Raw genomic sequence first — 14,863 nt, 5'->3', positions numbered from 1 at the left:
AACTAAAAATAGAACTACCATATGATCCAGCAATCCTACTCCTGGGCATATACGCAGGAAAGAAAATCACAGTTCAAAAAGATACATGCACCCCAATGTTCATTGCAGCACTATTTACAATAGCTGGAACATGGAGGCAACCTAAACATCCATCAACAGAGGAATGGGTAAGGAAGTTGTGAGATCTCTTTTTGCCTCCTGCCCAGTAGGCGACGGGGTTCCCAGGTGCTAGTGGTAAAGAATCCACCTGCCAACGCAGGAGATGTGAGATGCAGGTTCAATCCCTGGGTTAGGAACATGCCCTGGAGTAGGAAATGGCAACCTGCTCCAACAATTTTGCCTGGAAAATTCCATGGACAGAGAAGCCTGGTGGGATACAGTCCACGGACTCGCAATGAGTCGAACATGACAGAGCGACTGAGCACACTCTCAGCAGTGGACAGACCTCAACACTCTCTTGTTCCCAGAAAACTGCAGTGCTAACAGAAATATCGAGATCAATGGAGATTGTGCCAAAGATCCCATAGAGGAGATAAAGGATGGCTTTATAGCACAAACACTGCAACACAGATATTCTCCAACTTTCCAATGGGGCCACCAAATGGATTATTTTCCTCTGCCTTTTCTCCAGACAGCTCCGAGTCCTCATCCTTGGGTCTTATGTACACCTAAGCCTTTGCTTCAGGCTTCTGAATCTTTTCTTCAGGGCAATTTTATTTTGGCACAGAGCCTCCACATGTGCATATCCACAGCCCTCTGTCTGCCCAGTTCAGTTCAATTCAGTTGCTCAGTCATGTCTGACTCTGCAACCCCATGAACTGCAGCATGCCAGGCCTCCCTGTCCATCACCAACTCCTGGAGTCTACTCAAACTTATGTCTATCGAGTCAGTGATGCCATCCAGCCATCTCATCCTCTGTCGTTCCTTTCTCTTCCTGCCCCCAGTCCCTCCCAGCATCAGGGTCTTTTCCAATGAGTCAATTCTTCGCATGAGGTGGCCAAAGTACTGGAGTTTCAGCTTTAGCATCATTCCTTCCAAAGAAACCCCAGGGCTGATCTCCTTCAGAATGGACTGGTTGGATCTCCTTGCAGTCCAAGGGACTCTCAAGAGTCTTCTCCAACATCACAGTTCAAAAGCATCAATTCTTCGGCACTCAGCTTTCTTCACAGTTCAACTCTCACATTCATACATGACCACTGGAAAAACCATAGCCTTGATGAGATGGACTTTTGTTGGCAAAGTAATGTCTCTGCTTTTCAATATGCTATCTAGGTTGGTCATAACTTTCCTTCCAAGGAATAAGTGTCTTTTAATTTCATGGCTGCAGTCACTATCTGCAGTGATTTTGGAGCCCCAAAAAATAAAGTCTGACACTGTTTCCACTGTTTCCCCATCTATTTCCCATGAAGTGATGGGACCACATGCCATGATCTTAGTTTTCTGAATGTTGAGCTTTAAGCCAACTTTTTCACTCTCCTCTTTCACTTTCATCAGGAGGCTTTTTAGTTCCTCTTCACTTTCTGCCATAAGGGTGGTGTCATCTGCATATCTGAGATTATTGGTATTTCTCCCGGCAATCTTGATTCCAGCTTGTGCTTCTTCCAGCCCAGCATTTCTCACGATGTACTCTGCATATAAGTTAAATAAGCAGGGTGACAATATACAGCCTTGACGTACTCCTTTTCCTATTTGGAACCAGTCTGTTGTTCCATGTCCAGTTCTAACTGTTGCTTCCTGACCTGCATACAGGTTTCTCAAGAGGCAGGTCAGGGGGTCTGGTATTCCCATCTCTTTCAGAGTTTTCCACAGTTTATTGTGATCCACACAGTTAAAGGCTTTGGCATAGTCAATAAAGCAGAAATAGATGTTTTTCTGGAACTCTCTTGCTTTTTCCATGATCCAGCGGATGTTGGCAATTTGATCTCTGGTTCGTTGCCTTTTCTAAAACCAGCTTGAACATCTGGAAGTTCTGGTCCACCCTAAAATGGGAAGTACTAGAGGCTTGGAAATACAGTGTAAGTTGCTCATTTGTTTCTTTTCTATTTCATACTCAACCAAAAATAGTCTTGTCCGCCTAAAACAGTAGTTCAGGATGGAGGAAGAGGAGCAAAGCCCCATCGACCTGTCTGGAAAGTCTGAGCTTCTTCGTCAGGTCACCAGCCTGAGGCACTGAGGACCAGGAACTGAGGATTCCACTTCCCAGGTTACAAAGACCAGCTGAGAAGTCTGTCAGACAGTTCCTTTAACTTGTGCCAGTTTTCTCAGCCATGGGGTGAGAAAAACAAAGTAAGTCCTCTGTATTTCACAGGTTTGCCAAAATGTTCAAAGGAAGATATGTATTTTTGAAAAATAGCTTTTGATTTGGGTAATATTTGACAAATGTTACAATGAGGCATGTGTTGCATATCATTTTTCTTTGAGAGGGGCATTGCAAAGAGTATTTATGGAATAATCTCATAAATTCATTAAAAAAAAGGTTAAATAGACTTGTCTACAAAACTGGCAGTATACACAAAATGTTTAACCAGAGTTTTATGAGATGTGATAAGAGAAAGTAAGGAGAGTGGGACTTTTCACTCTCTGAAAATGTTTAAATCTTTTAAAAACCAGGAGTATATACTGATACTGCTTTTATAATAAACATTAGGTAATACGACTGAGGCAGAAATTGCTAGACAGTATAAGACTTTGAGACTTCAATTCATTTTTATTAAATTTAAATTATCTCTTCTTAAGTAAGCCTCTCACTCAATTTCCAGGCATTCAGAAGAATGCTTCCCTGGTCTGGAGGGTCATAAAACATTCAGACCCAGGACAAGACAATCATTAACTGCTGTCCAGTTTATCAAGGAGAAAAACTCCAGGTAGACGATTACCCACAATTAGCTCCCAAACAGACATCTAGCCCCTAACTAATGATCTGGGTTCTTGAGAAAGGGTCAAGGGATGGCATCGCAATGTCTGGAGAAACTGAGAAACTGGGGGATCCAAGAAAACCATAAATTGACAAACTGGACATTGAGACATTTAAATTAGTTGATCAAAAATGGCATGTATTAAAGTCATGAGCCAACCAAAAAGGTACAGGTCAATACTAGTAGAGATACAAAACTCCTGTAATCCCTGCCTTTTGGGGGCTCTTCACCTCCTCTCAGTGTCTATACTGAGGGCTCTGTATCTCTGTCTTCTAGAATAAACTTTGCCTGTGTGAGTGTTCGCGAGTTAGCAGATTTCATTCCTCGGCTCCGTGAACAGAACCCAGCTTTCACGTTTCACTACTACTAGTACTAGGTTGGACTATCAAACAATTTGATTTTTTTCTGGGTTAGACACAGAGTGGCTCTGCCTGTGACGACAGAAGAGCCTCAGATTCGCTTCTTTTGTATCAAGGACTTATATTAATCTACTGAAACTGGCGGTAATTATTTACATTGCAATCATTCATATTACAGTTTTGTAATGCAGTTCACATAGGGTACAAGCACTTGGAGTATCTTGAAAACATCTGACCCCATAGTTCAGGAACAGGGCTCATAGGATACGAAAGGTAATCTTGTACAAAGATTTCTACTAGAGAGACCCTGATAGGGGAAGAAGGTAGATTTTTGTTTCCAGGGTTGGGGTGGGAGGATGGGAATATAAGTGTTAAACTTGAAAGGAAAGAGAGCTAGAATCAGAAAGTATAGTGGAGGTGGTGGCGGTGGTGGTGTGTGAATCGTCGTCATTCTTACAGAGATTCATACTTCGTGAACTTACTTCCATGTGTAGTCAGATTCTGTGTCCAATAACAACAGTAACAATAATAAATGTTTTTATTAGCCTCCTCTTATTGAACAGTGGGGTCTGGCTAGCCTACCCTCAGGCAAGTCCTGAGTGAAAGGGACAGGATATGTATTGGTCACAGAGATTCCACTGGCCTTTCTGTCCACCCCATCAGCACCGATCAGACACACTGGACGCAGGAGTCTGGGTGGGTTGCACACTTTGTTAGGACATACTCCACAAGAGAAAGGACCAGAAATAAAAGGGACCTGGTCCACTTGGGGCTGGCTGAAGAGACTGTAGGATCAGAGAGGCAGAAGCATCTTCATGTGTATGTCCAAATAAAAACAGTCAACCTGATACATTAGTGCAAGTTCCACACAGTTTTGGCTTTTCCCATGATGGTTATTTTGAAACTTTAAAAAAATTTTTTTTAGTTTTTTTCCACCCCCCAAAACCCACTGACTCCTCGACTTGGTTATCCTGGTAGCAACCTGCCTATCTCTGGTTCTCCCCTCGGGGCTGCACAGAAGGCAGGAGCGTCAGCCGGGTGACCAGGGACTTCTGGGAGTTGAAAGACATACGATAAATAAAATGAAAAAATTTACAAAACTATAGGGACTCGGAGATCCCGTGTCCTAACGAATCGTCTAGGGGTCGGCGCTGGATCCCCGGGCGCCGCACTGCCCACTGGACGGCCTGCTTCAGCCTTTCAAGGTAAGGCAGGAACCCTTTTTCCAGACAGCGAAGAAGGGAAAGACTTTGCCGGAGAAGGAGGCGGTGAAGGTGAAGATGGGCGCCTGGGTGTCGGCGTCCAGCAGGGCCACGCGCCCCGCCTCGTAGTCCAGGGCGACGCCCACGTGGCGCGGGATGTCGCTCAGCGGCAGGTCGGTCGCCGGCGAGGTGCTGGCCCAGCACTGCTGGTGGGAGAGGACCACCGCCCAGACGCCCTCCTCGGCGCTCAGGCCCTGATCCCCCTTCCTTCTCACCTCCTCCCCGACCACCCCCACCGTGCATCCGCCGCCGTCCCCCAGCTGCACCTCCACCTGCCAGAGATGGCGCCCTGAGGAGAAGCCAGGGGACCCCAGCACCACCGGGAGACCCTCGAAGCGCAGGGGGCTGTCCGGCAGGTTCTGCTTCTGCCGGGTGTACCTCACAGACTTCCTATCCTCGGAGAGGACCAGGCTCCGGCTGGCGGTCTGAGGGTCCAGAGTGACGACCTCTATTAGGAGAAGGGCTGCACATCAGAACTGGCGGCTCCACAAATACCCCTAGACAGAGCGCTGTGAGTGGGAGGCACAAAGAGCATCCGCCTTGGGCAGCCTGTCATTGTCCCACCTCTCAGAACCTCAGTTTTGTTCCAGGAGGCAGAGGATGACATCTATACCTGACCACCAAGGGGTGCTGCAAGGCTTTGCTTCTCAAAGTGGGGTCCATGAATCAGGACCATCACTTGCCTGGGAGCTTGTTAGAAATGCAGAATCTTGGGCCCTAACCCAGACCTACTGCATCAGAATCTGCATTTTAGTAAGACCCCCCAGTTGAGTTTTCTGCAAGTTAAATTTGAGAAGCAGAATAAGGTGATGCTTTTGGAAATAGTTTCTAAATTAAACACCAATTTAAAAGTCGTGTCTGACTCTTCATGACCCCGTGGATTGTAGCCCACCAGGCTCCTCTGTCCATGGAATTCTCCAGGCAAGAATACTTGAGTGGGTTGCCATTCCTTTCTCCAGGGGATCTTTCCATCTGAGGGATGGAACCCGGGTCTCCTGAATTGCAGGAGAATTCTTTGCCATCTGAATCACCAGGGAAGCTTAAAAGTAAATGCTATTTAAAGAACTGTTATAATATTTGTCCAGGTCAATAAAGAGTCTAGTACAAGTTTTGGCAAAAAGACCAAGCATTTGATAAGTATTTTAAATAAATAATATGTATGTGTCATCTAACATTAACTGAGTACTTACTATGTGCCAGATATTATACTAAGTTTTTTCATACATGAATTCATTTACCCTCAACTACTTATGGGATGGATACTATTATATCTTCTATTTTACAGATAAAACTGTGGGACAAAGAGGCTTAATGACTTGCCAGTGTCTCATAACTAGCAAAAGCTAGAACAGAGAAGCCAAACAACCAGGCTCTAGAGTTTAATTGCTCTGTCCTTCTGTCTTGGAGTGAATGGATGAATGCACGAAGGGATAAATGAAACAATGGCTCCCAAAGCCCCCAAGTGTTTACCTGATTCTGTTTCCAGATGATGCACCAGATTTTCTGAGGGAAGCAAAAATAGAAAGATCTGTGACTTATTCTTTTAAGCCTTATTATTATTAGATTTATAGGACTTATTAGCTCTTATTTCAAATAAATAAGGGCAGTGTGTCCTGGGAACAATGTGAGGACAGGGACAGAAGAAAGGGGGCTTCTGCTGTGAGAGAGATGATGTCCTCACCTTCCTGACTCTGCCGTGCTCATCCTTGGGGAGAGGAGATGCTGCAGGGAATGGTCTTTCTGGGGAGAGTAGGATCACTAAGGGAAGGCTTAAGGGATGGGAGACGTCTTGAGCCAGGTTGGGAAGGTGAAGATGGAGCTTCATGGAAGGCAGATGGGAAACTGATGGGAATGGGGGAAGTTGCTATCCCCTTTCTTACCAGAGAACGCCCTCATCATCTCTGGGAGGGTGAGTATTTTCCTGTGGAGATCGCGGATCTTTTTGACAAGGTCAGGAGAAATGGCTTCTGGACTCACAAAAGTCTTCATCTCACACCTGCAGACAAGTTGGTAACCAGTTAGGTTCTAATTCCAAAAATAAGGTTTGGGTCATCCAGACCCAATGAGGCTATAATCAGCCTCAAGAATCTTGGCATCTGTGGTGAATTAGATTGAGTGACATCTCTTATCTTTGCTGGAAATGTGGAGTTACTAAAGCAAGAAGTATTTCAGCTAGACCTAAGAGGAACTAATGGTAACCACTCCTCAGAAATTAGATACAGGTGCTTTAAGAGAATGTACCCTTGGGGACCGAAAGAGGTAAGATCACCACCCCTATTAGCCTCTAGAGGGCGGTACAGTGCCATTTGAAAAACAGCCTTAACCGATCTAATTTGCATGATGTTTGGTACAAAGGGAAAGGGGTTGAAGAGGGATGAAAAAGGAGTTGAAAGAAATCCTATAGGGCAGCAGCAGCGAGAAAGCCCTCAGTGCTGGTTCCAGCTCAGTCTTTGCTTGTCAATCTCTGTGTGACTGACAAGCACTTCTCCTCTAGGTCTTAGCTTCTTCATCAGACATGAAAACCTCAGAAAAACTCTTCTAGATCTAAATCTCTGACATTCTTTAGAAGTATGTTTAGAGAACTTCCTGATTCGTGGGCACCTGAGTTCAGCCCCCCTACACACACAAGGGCAACAATATATGAGAACTCTTCCCTAGTCACTGTGTCTAAGTTGAGTGGGAAAAATGATTGAAAGAATAGACTGGTCTTCCCAAGTTTCATGCTTCTCATATTCTGTACTAAATATTTCCCCTTAGACTGACATTTTACATGGTGTTAAATACTGACTCAAACACTAATAATTTCAGGAATTAAATAAGATGTTCCTGGATCAGTTCAACATAATTATTATTTAATTTTTAAAATTACTACTATTTTGGCCTTGCCACATGGCTGGTGGGGTTTTAGCTTCCCTATCAGCCATTGAACCCAGGCCCTAGACAGTGAGAGCATGGAGTTCTATGCCGGGGAATTCCCCATGATTATTATTTATAACTTCACTTCTAAGGGGGAAGAAAATGTGTCCCCAATACCAGTTTAAAAAGGAGCCTTAGCATACAGACCTGAGTAAATTGGGGCTGTTTATGTGTGAGAGGATGACAGTGTGTCTATCGAAGTGCTTTTGCTTCTCTGTGTAACCACATGTGGGTGCAAGGTATAGGACCCTGCACCTTCAGTCCCACAATGCGTGCCTCTCCCCCTTCAGTCTCACTGTCAAGTGCAGAGCAGGGATAGTGGGGCCTACCTGCTCTGGTTGACTCTGACATCCTACAAAAGAAAAAAAAAATGCACTTAGTTTCCATACATCCTTCCCATCAGGGCTTCTGTACATCCTTTCTTCCTTTTCATATCAGCTCAGAACTCTCCCCTCCAGAGAGCTGATCTGTTTAATCACCTACTCATAGACTGCTCATTTACATCATGCCTCCTTACTCATGTGGGACTGTGTTGTCAGTTCATTAGCTGGTCCTCTGTCTCAGCCTCATCCTACGAGTGTGTTCTGCTTCCAACCATTAGGAGATGGTGGACAGCAGGCACCAGGCCTTGAGTTACCAGCCAGAAGATATGAGACAGAATAACATAGTGATAATCACAACAGGCACTGTTTTCTGAGTCCTTTCAGTGAGCCAGGGACTATGGTGAGCATTTTGCATGAAATTTTTTTTTATGGTCTTTGCAACAACCCCATGAGGGAGGTACTATTATCTCCCCATGTTTAGAGAGGTTATGAGATTTGCCAGAGTCACACAGCCGGCAGAGCTGACACTGAAGCCCAAGACCATCAGACTCCAAAGCCTTTGGCATGACCACCGTATGTGACATGGGAAAGTCATCCAGCCCTTCTGGGACTTCATCTCTGTAACCTCCTTGGGCCAAAGGAACCCAATAACCATCAGTCCCTCTCATTACACATCATCTCCGCTTCCCTTTCCTGTCTCTCTCCAGCATCTTCCAGCCCCCAGCATGGTGTCCCCTTCCTGTGGGCTCGCTCTCCTATCCCATGAGCTGGTGGGGTGTCTCTCACTTGCAGAAGCTCACTTGCTGGCTGCTGACACTTCTCCTCCAGCTCCTTGACCTGGGCTCCCAGCCGGGCCACTTCCTCAGAGAGTTTGGAGAGATACTCGTCCCTCTCCTTCCATATCTGCCGCTCCAGCTCCGTCAGCCTGGCCATCAGGAGGTGCTGCTGTTTCCCCAGCTCCTGCTGCAGCCTCTCAAAAGCCGCTTCCACCTGCTGCTTCTTGCTTTCAATCTGAGCCTGCAAGGGGTAGAAAGACAGGCATGGTTAGGGAGAAACTCACAGAGCTGGGTTCCCAGAGCCTCATCTATATCCTTACTGTTGATTAAAAGGGACAGGAAGTAAGTAGTTCCAAGATTCATCCTCCCAAATAATATTATGGTATTAATACAAGTAGGTAGGTGTCAGGATAAACTTACCAAGGATGAGAATCATGCTCTCCTCTCACCTAGAGATTCTAATAATAATGCCCATCATGCTGTCAGAGCCAGGATTTTCAAACGTACTTCCACATCTGCAATACCATCCTAACCCTCCCATACCATCTCTAGAGTCAGGTGGAGAGGATCTCTTAGAGAGCAACTGAAGCTAGAGGAGGCTGTGATTAGAGCACAACTTATGCGAAGAGAGGGCTTCCCTACTGGCTCAAGTGGTAAAGAATCCACCTGCAATGCAGGAGACCCAGGTTCGATCCTTGGGTTGGGAAGATCCCTTGGAGAAGGAAATGGCAACCCACTCCAGTATTCTTGCTGTGAAAATCCCACGGACAGAGAAGCCTGGTGGGCTACGGTTCATGGGGTCATGTCCATGACTGAACATGCACACACTGTATGAGAGAAGAACCATGTGGCGTTGGTCTTAGCCACCGAGGTCGCCATCTACAGGGCATGTTTTGATGGGAGTTCAGGGATGCTGGAGATCTTCCTGTCCCCAAACTCTCTCTCCTTGGTCAGAGATTCCACAGTGTGGATATCCTACTGGAGAACTTTGTAGCACAAGAAAAGAGATGGAAGGGAGCCAGATACTGCCACACTATCAGCCCACTGTCCTCGGGGTCAGCCTTGTGATCAGTCCTAGCATGCAGACACGGGTATACATTTTCTGGCCCCAAGGTTCCTATATGAAGGCAGTGCTTTCAGGTAGACAGACTGTAACGGGAAGAGCAATGGATTAAGGGTTAAGAGAACCAGGTTTTAGTCACTTCATCATGAACTTGGACTTTGCCATGTGGCCTTGGGAGTATCACTTTTCTGGACATGAAATTTCTGCTCTGAAAAATAATGGCTGGCAAGGTGGATCTTGGATTAGAAGATGCCAGAACCACTTCCAGCTCTGATATTCTGGGATTCCTCAACCTTGACCTCAAATGCCCTTGTGCAGAGGCAGAGGCAAGCCAGGGAGGTGAATAAGAACAGTCTGCCCATTCTTCCCAGCCAGGCAACAGACACCAGACAACAAGCTGCCCCAGAGTCTGCTAAGAAAACCCCTAAATGGGGATTTCCAAGTGGGAGAAATGGGTAAACTTTTTGTTTAAATAAAATGAGTTTTAAAAACAAACACATGTTAAATAACTTTATTCTAAAATTTGACTAGTCAGGTAGACTTACGAAAAGCATTTTTGAGCACTTATCAGAATATGGACATAATTTTCAAATACTACAGAGTATTGTTTTAATATTGCAAGGTTTTAGGCCTAAAAATGTATCATTAACTTTATGAAATCCTACAGCAGAAATCCTATAGGTCATATTTTCTCAGCACTGGGAATGACAATAAAAATATCAGTTAATACATAACTAATAAGTACTATATAGCTGCAAGAAAATTGAATTTAGGATCATTTTAAATAGCTACTGGATTAAATAGCAAATCCAAACTGATATTGCTTTTGCAGAGTCAAAGGAGTGCTAAGAAGGAAGCAGTGAGACTAGAGATAAAAGACTAAATTCACCTAATTCTACCAAAACTACCTTAAAGTTACAGGAAACAATGTATACATTGGTCAGAACATCATGTTGCATAGCTTAAGAATATGCATTTCTATTTCTCAAGTATACCTTAATAAAAGCTGGGGTGGAAGGAGAAAATGCACCCTTAAAAGAAAGAAAAGCAAAATAGTAATTCTGGCCATGTACATGCCTTATTCATTAAAGTGGAGGATTATCACATCAGAAATTTGTGCAAACCATAAAAACACTTTCAAGTATTAAGAAAATAATTACAGGGCTTCCCTGGTGGTCCAGTGGTTGGAAGTCTGCCTGCCAATGCAGGGGACATGGGTTCAGTCCCTGGTTGGGGAGGATCCTACATGCCACAGTGCAACTAAGCCCATGCTCCATAACAGGGGAAGCCACTGCAAAGAGAAGTCCACACACTGAAGCTAGAGAGCAGCCCCCAACCACCGCATCTAGAGAAAACCCGCACACAGCAACGAAGACCCAGTGCAACCAAAAATAAATATATAGAAAATAATCACACTCTACAAGTAATGTTATTGTATGATATATGGGGTGCGGTGTTCTAAATGAAGAAAATCAGGATTTCTTACGAGACGCTGTTCTGCCACAAATGTCTCTGTGAGATATTTTATTCCTGGAAGCTAGGTGGTTATTTGATGATTCAGAACAAAATTATACTTATTCCTAAAAGCTGTCTAATGCAGACAACCACAAATTCTCAAAGGTTACAAGAATCCTTAAAATGTCTGATGGAGCTGATGGGAAACTTGGGGAACTTCTGAGGACCAGAAGTTATTAAGAGCAGGATCCAGAAGAGCGATCAGAGTGAGAGGCCAGGGCTCCATCCAGATACTGACTGATCACATGGCCCTCACTCCCATGTGGATCGTCCCCATCCTGCCCCCTTGGAATAAACAAAGAAAGGTGCTGACTGGAGCCACCCCAGAGGTGGGACCCCCGAATGTGAGAACCACAGGAAAACTCACAAGAAAATAAGTTACTGAGATGAAGGGTTAAAAGAAATTAAATATCACATAACCTTCAGATACTAACAATAAGGTTTAAAGACATGGGGAAAACAGGAAAAAACTTAATTTGAAGGAGAAAAAAAAAGAACTGCAAAATTGTATTTGGAAAACAACCAAATAGAAATCTGTGTGAAAACTGAGATGAAAATTAACAGAGTTGAAAATGAACAAAACAATGAGAAAAGAAAATCCCCAAAGGAGAAGACGGCCTATGGGGCTGTGGCCTTTACCAGGAGCACTTGGAGCTTCTGGGCTTCCCTGCTCTTCATGTTGTCAATCTCATCTCTCTCTGTGCTCAGAGCTTCCAGCCGACTCCTGAGACGATCCTGCGGAGGGAAGAATAGGAAGAAAGAGGAGGCTTAGTTCACGATTCGACTCAATTGTCTACCATGTTCCCGGCACATTGTCATGTGCTGAAGAAGTCAAAGGTAAAAAAAGACCCAGTTCTTGTCTGTAAAAGACCACTATCAGGACTTTCCTGGTGGTCTAGTGGTTGGGACTTGTCACTCTCACTGCCTGGGCCCTGAGTTTGATCCCCGGTTGGGCAAGTAAGATCACACAAGCCATGCTGCTCAGCTCAAAAATGAAAAAAAAAAAAAAAAAAAAGACCACCATGTAGAGATGGAGTCTGTGAAAAGTGAATGAAATAGATACAAATGCAACAATCGAGGTGTGTACACAGTGAGATGGGTGCACAGCAGAGGGGACAATTCTGCCTGCAGGGACAAGGGAAGGGTGTAGAAAGCAGCTACCAGTTACAATGGGCCATGAAAGACACATTTCCAGTTGGGTAAGAGGAGGGGAGGAAGGTATTTAATGCCTCTGAACTGTACACTTAAAATTTGGTAAAATGGCTTTAAAAAAAAAGAAGAGTGCAGCAGACTTAGAGAGTGAACTTAAGGTTGCTGGCAGGGGGAAGGGTGGGGTGAAGGGATAGTTAGGGATTTGGGGATCAACACTGCTATATTTAAATATATATAGGAGGAGCCTGGTAGGCTGCAGTCCATGGGGTCGCTACGAGTCGGACACGACTGAGAGACTTCACTTTCACTTTTAACTTTCACGCATTGGAGAAGGAAATGGCAACCCACTCCAGTGTTCTTGCCTGGAGACTCCCAGGGATGGGCGAGCCTGGTGGGCTGCCGTCTATGGGGTCGCACAGAGTTGGACACGACTGAAGTGACTTAGCAGCAGCAGCAGCAGTATATATATATTTTTTAATATATAAAATATAAATATTTATATATATATAGTACACACTGCTATATTTAAAATGGGTAACCAACAAGGACCTGCTGTAAAGCACATGGGACTCTGCTCAATGCTATGTGGCAGTCCGCATGGGAGGGGAGTTTGGGGAAGAATGGATACACGTATATGTGTGGTTGAGTCCCTTCACTGTTCACCTGAAACTATCACAACATTGTTAGTTGGCTATACCCCAATACACACACAAAAAAGTCCCCACCACTAAGGTGGGTAGGGGGGAGAGTGAGGGGGGTGGAAAGCTTTCCAAGAAGAAGAAACCACTGAGAAGTATTAGAAGCAGGAAAGAGTGTTAATTCAGCAAACAGCAGGTACATAACGGTCAGTCTGTCTGGACACATTGTGCCTGGAGAAGGTGGCTGACAGATAAAGGCAGGACCCTGAATGCTAAAGTGGCCTTGAATGCTAAAGGCACGGGCTTTCTTCAGACACAGAGTCAGGATCCACAGGGTGGTTGTGAGCAGGGGAGCAACATGACGGGCTTTGCGATTTGGGAGGCTCTGCCTCGCAGCAGACTGGAGGGTGACTGGAGAGGTGAGAGTGCACACAGGGCCCTTGATGGAGCCTCTGTGACAGATGGGGACAGCCTGGATTCCGGGGTGGTTGTGGGGATAATACCGAGGGAAAGAGGAGAGATGCTTCCAGGGAGACCACTTCCAGACCTGGTGACTGGGTGACAAGAGGGACCTGAGGGGCAGATAGGAGTGGATAGCGTCCCCAGGACCAGAGGGGCTACTGTGCTGCCACACCCCGCTTCTCGAAAAGAAGAGCAGCGCTTGTAGGATGACCTCCCCATCCTGCCTCCCCTCTGAGCCCCAGCCGTCGGGGCCTTGCTAGGTCCCATACCCAGTCTGGATCCGGGGAGACCAAGGCCACCCTGCCCGTGACCTGCAGGAGGACAGCTGCTCTCTCTCTTTCCCAGTGAAGCCGTGGCTACAATGCTCTGTGCTCCGTCACTGTGGGGTCCCCTCAGGGCTGGAGCTGAAGTTCTCCAAGACTGAACGGCCACACCTCCAAGTGGAAAGAACTACGTCCCACTCATCCAGGGGCTGCCCCAGGTCCCAGCAGCCTGGGGTTGGTCTCCTGATATGGACCATGGCCATATCCAGCTCTTCCTGGAGCTCTCTGCTCCGTCCCCTTCACCACCTCGGGACACTGTCCTGCCCCAGATGGCCCGAGCTGACCCCACGCCTCTTACCCGGTAAGGCTGGATGGCCTCGTCCAGGAAGCCCACGACGTGGGCTTGGTGGGAGGGACCCTCCCGGCAGAACACGCAGAGGAACTCGGCGTCATTCTCGCAGAAGAAGTAGATCTTCTCGCCATGCTCCTCGCAGTAAGTCTCCCCGAGAGGGCCCAAGGGCACGGGGACCAGGAGGGTCTCGCTCGGCTCCTTCTCCTCGCAGAGGGCACAGAGAAGGACCCTGCCGGAGGGCTGGGCCCCCATCTGGGAGGGCGGAGGAAGGCACAGCCGGCAGAAGGTGTGTCCGCAGGCGGCGGTCACTGCATCCTCCAGGGGCCCTTTGCACTTGGAACAGGCAGCTGCTTTGTGGGAGGGGGTCGTGGGCATCACGGTGTCTTCCCCAGCCCGTCCTCTCAGGCCTCTGCTCAGTCCACATGAACCCTCTTTCCCTGAAATTGAATCACTTTACATGAGTCACAGAGGAAAGGAATGGAAGGCTGAGAGAGGGGAAGGCAGGGGTGTCCGGACAGAAAAGCCACCTGGCTCCACCTCTTGTGCTTCCCAGAGTCCCGGCCACCACTTATCAGCTGAGTGGGTTCAAACTCCAGGGCATCTCGAATTACCCAGCATTTCCCCAACAGCAGCCTGGCAGCCCAGTCTCCCCTCGTCCTAGTCCTTCCGGCCCCTGGGGTGGGGAACAGAGCACACCATGAGGTCACAGGGAGATGGGGTTTCCTGGAATCCTTCGCTTGACCGCTGTGGGGTGGGGAGAGTCGGGGAGGAGACCTTGCTTCCTGTCCGGCTGAGCAGGTGGTAGCCATAAACTGTCTCTGAGGTGTGCACACAGCGGCAAAGTCCAGCTGGAGTGGGAGTGCTCAC

General features: G+C 46.6%; 1 protein-coding gene across 1 annotated transcript; it reads right to left on the bottom strand.

Moving 5' to 3' along the window:
• Positions 1-4,466: 4,466 nt before the first annotated feature.
• Positions 4,467-14,371, bottom strand: TRIM15 (tripartite motif containing 15). Its single transcript, XM_052649735.1, has 7 exons — positions 14,003-14,371; positions 11,769-11,864; positions 8,562-8,792; positions 7,782-7,804; positions 6,417-6,532; positions 6,007-6,039; positions 4,467-4,984 (listed from the first exon to the last, which is right to left on the bottom strand). The coding sequence occupies exons 1-7, from the start codon at positions 14,369-14,371 to the stop codon at positions 4,467-4,469; spliced, it is 1,386 nt and encodes a 461-aa protein (XP_052505695.1).
• Between the last annotated feature and the right edge of the window lie 492 nt (positions 14,372-14,863).

The sequence above is a fragment of the Budorcas taxicolor genome, chromosome 11, assembly GCF_023091745.1.
Source record: "Budorcas taxicolor isolate Tak-1 chromosome 11, Takin1.1, whole genome shotgun sequence".
Classification (NCBI taxonomy): Eukaryota; Metazoa; Chordata; class Mammalia; order Artiodactyla; family Bovidae; genus Budorcas; species Budorcas taxicolor.
Note: the sequence above shows the minus strand (reverse complement) of the source record. Positions and strands in the feature narration are given on the sequence as shown.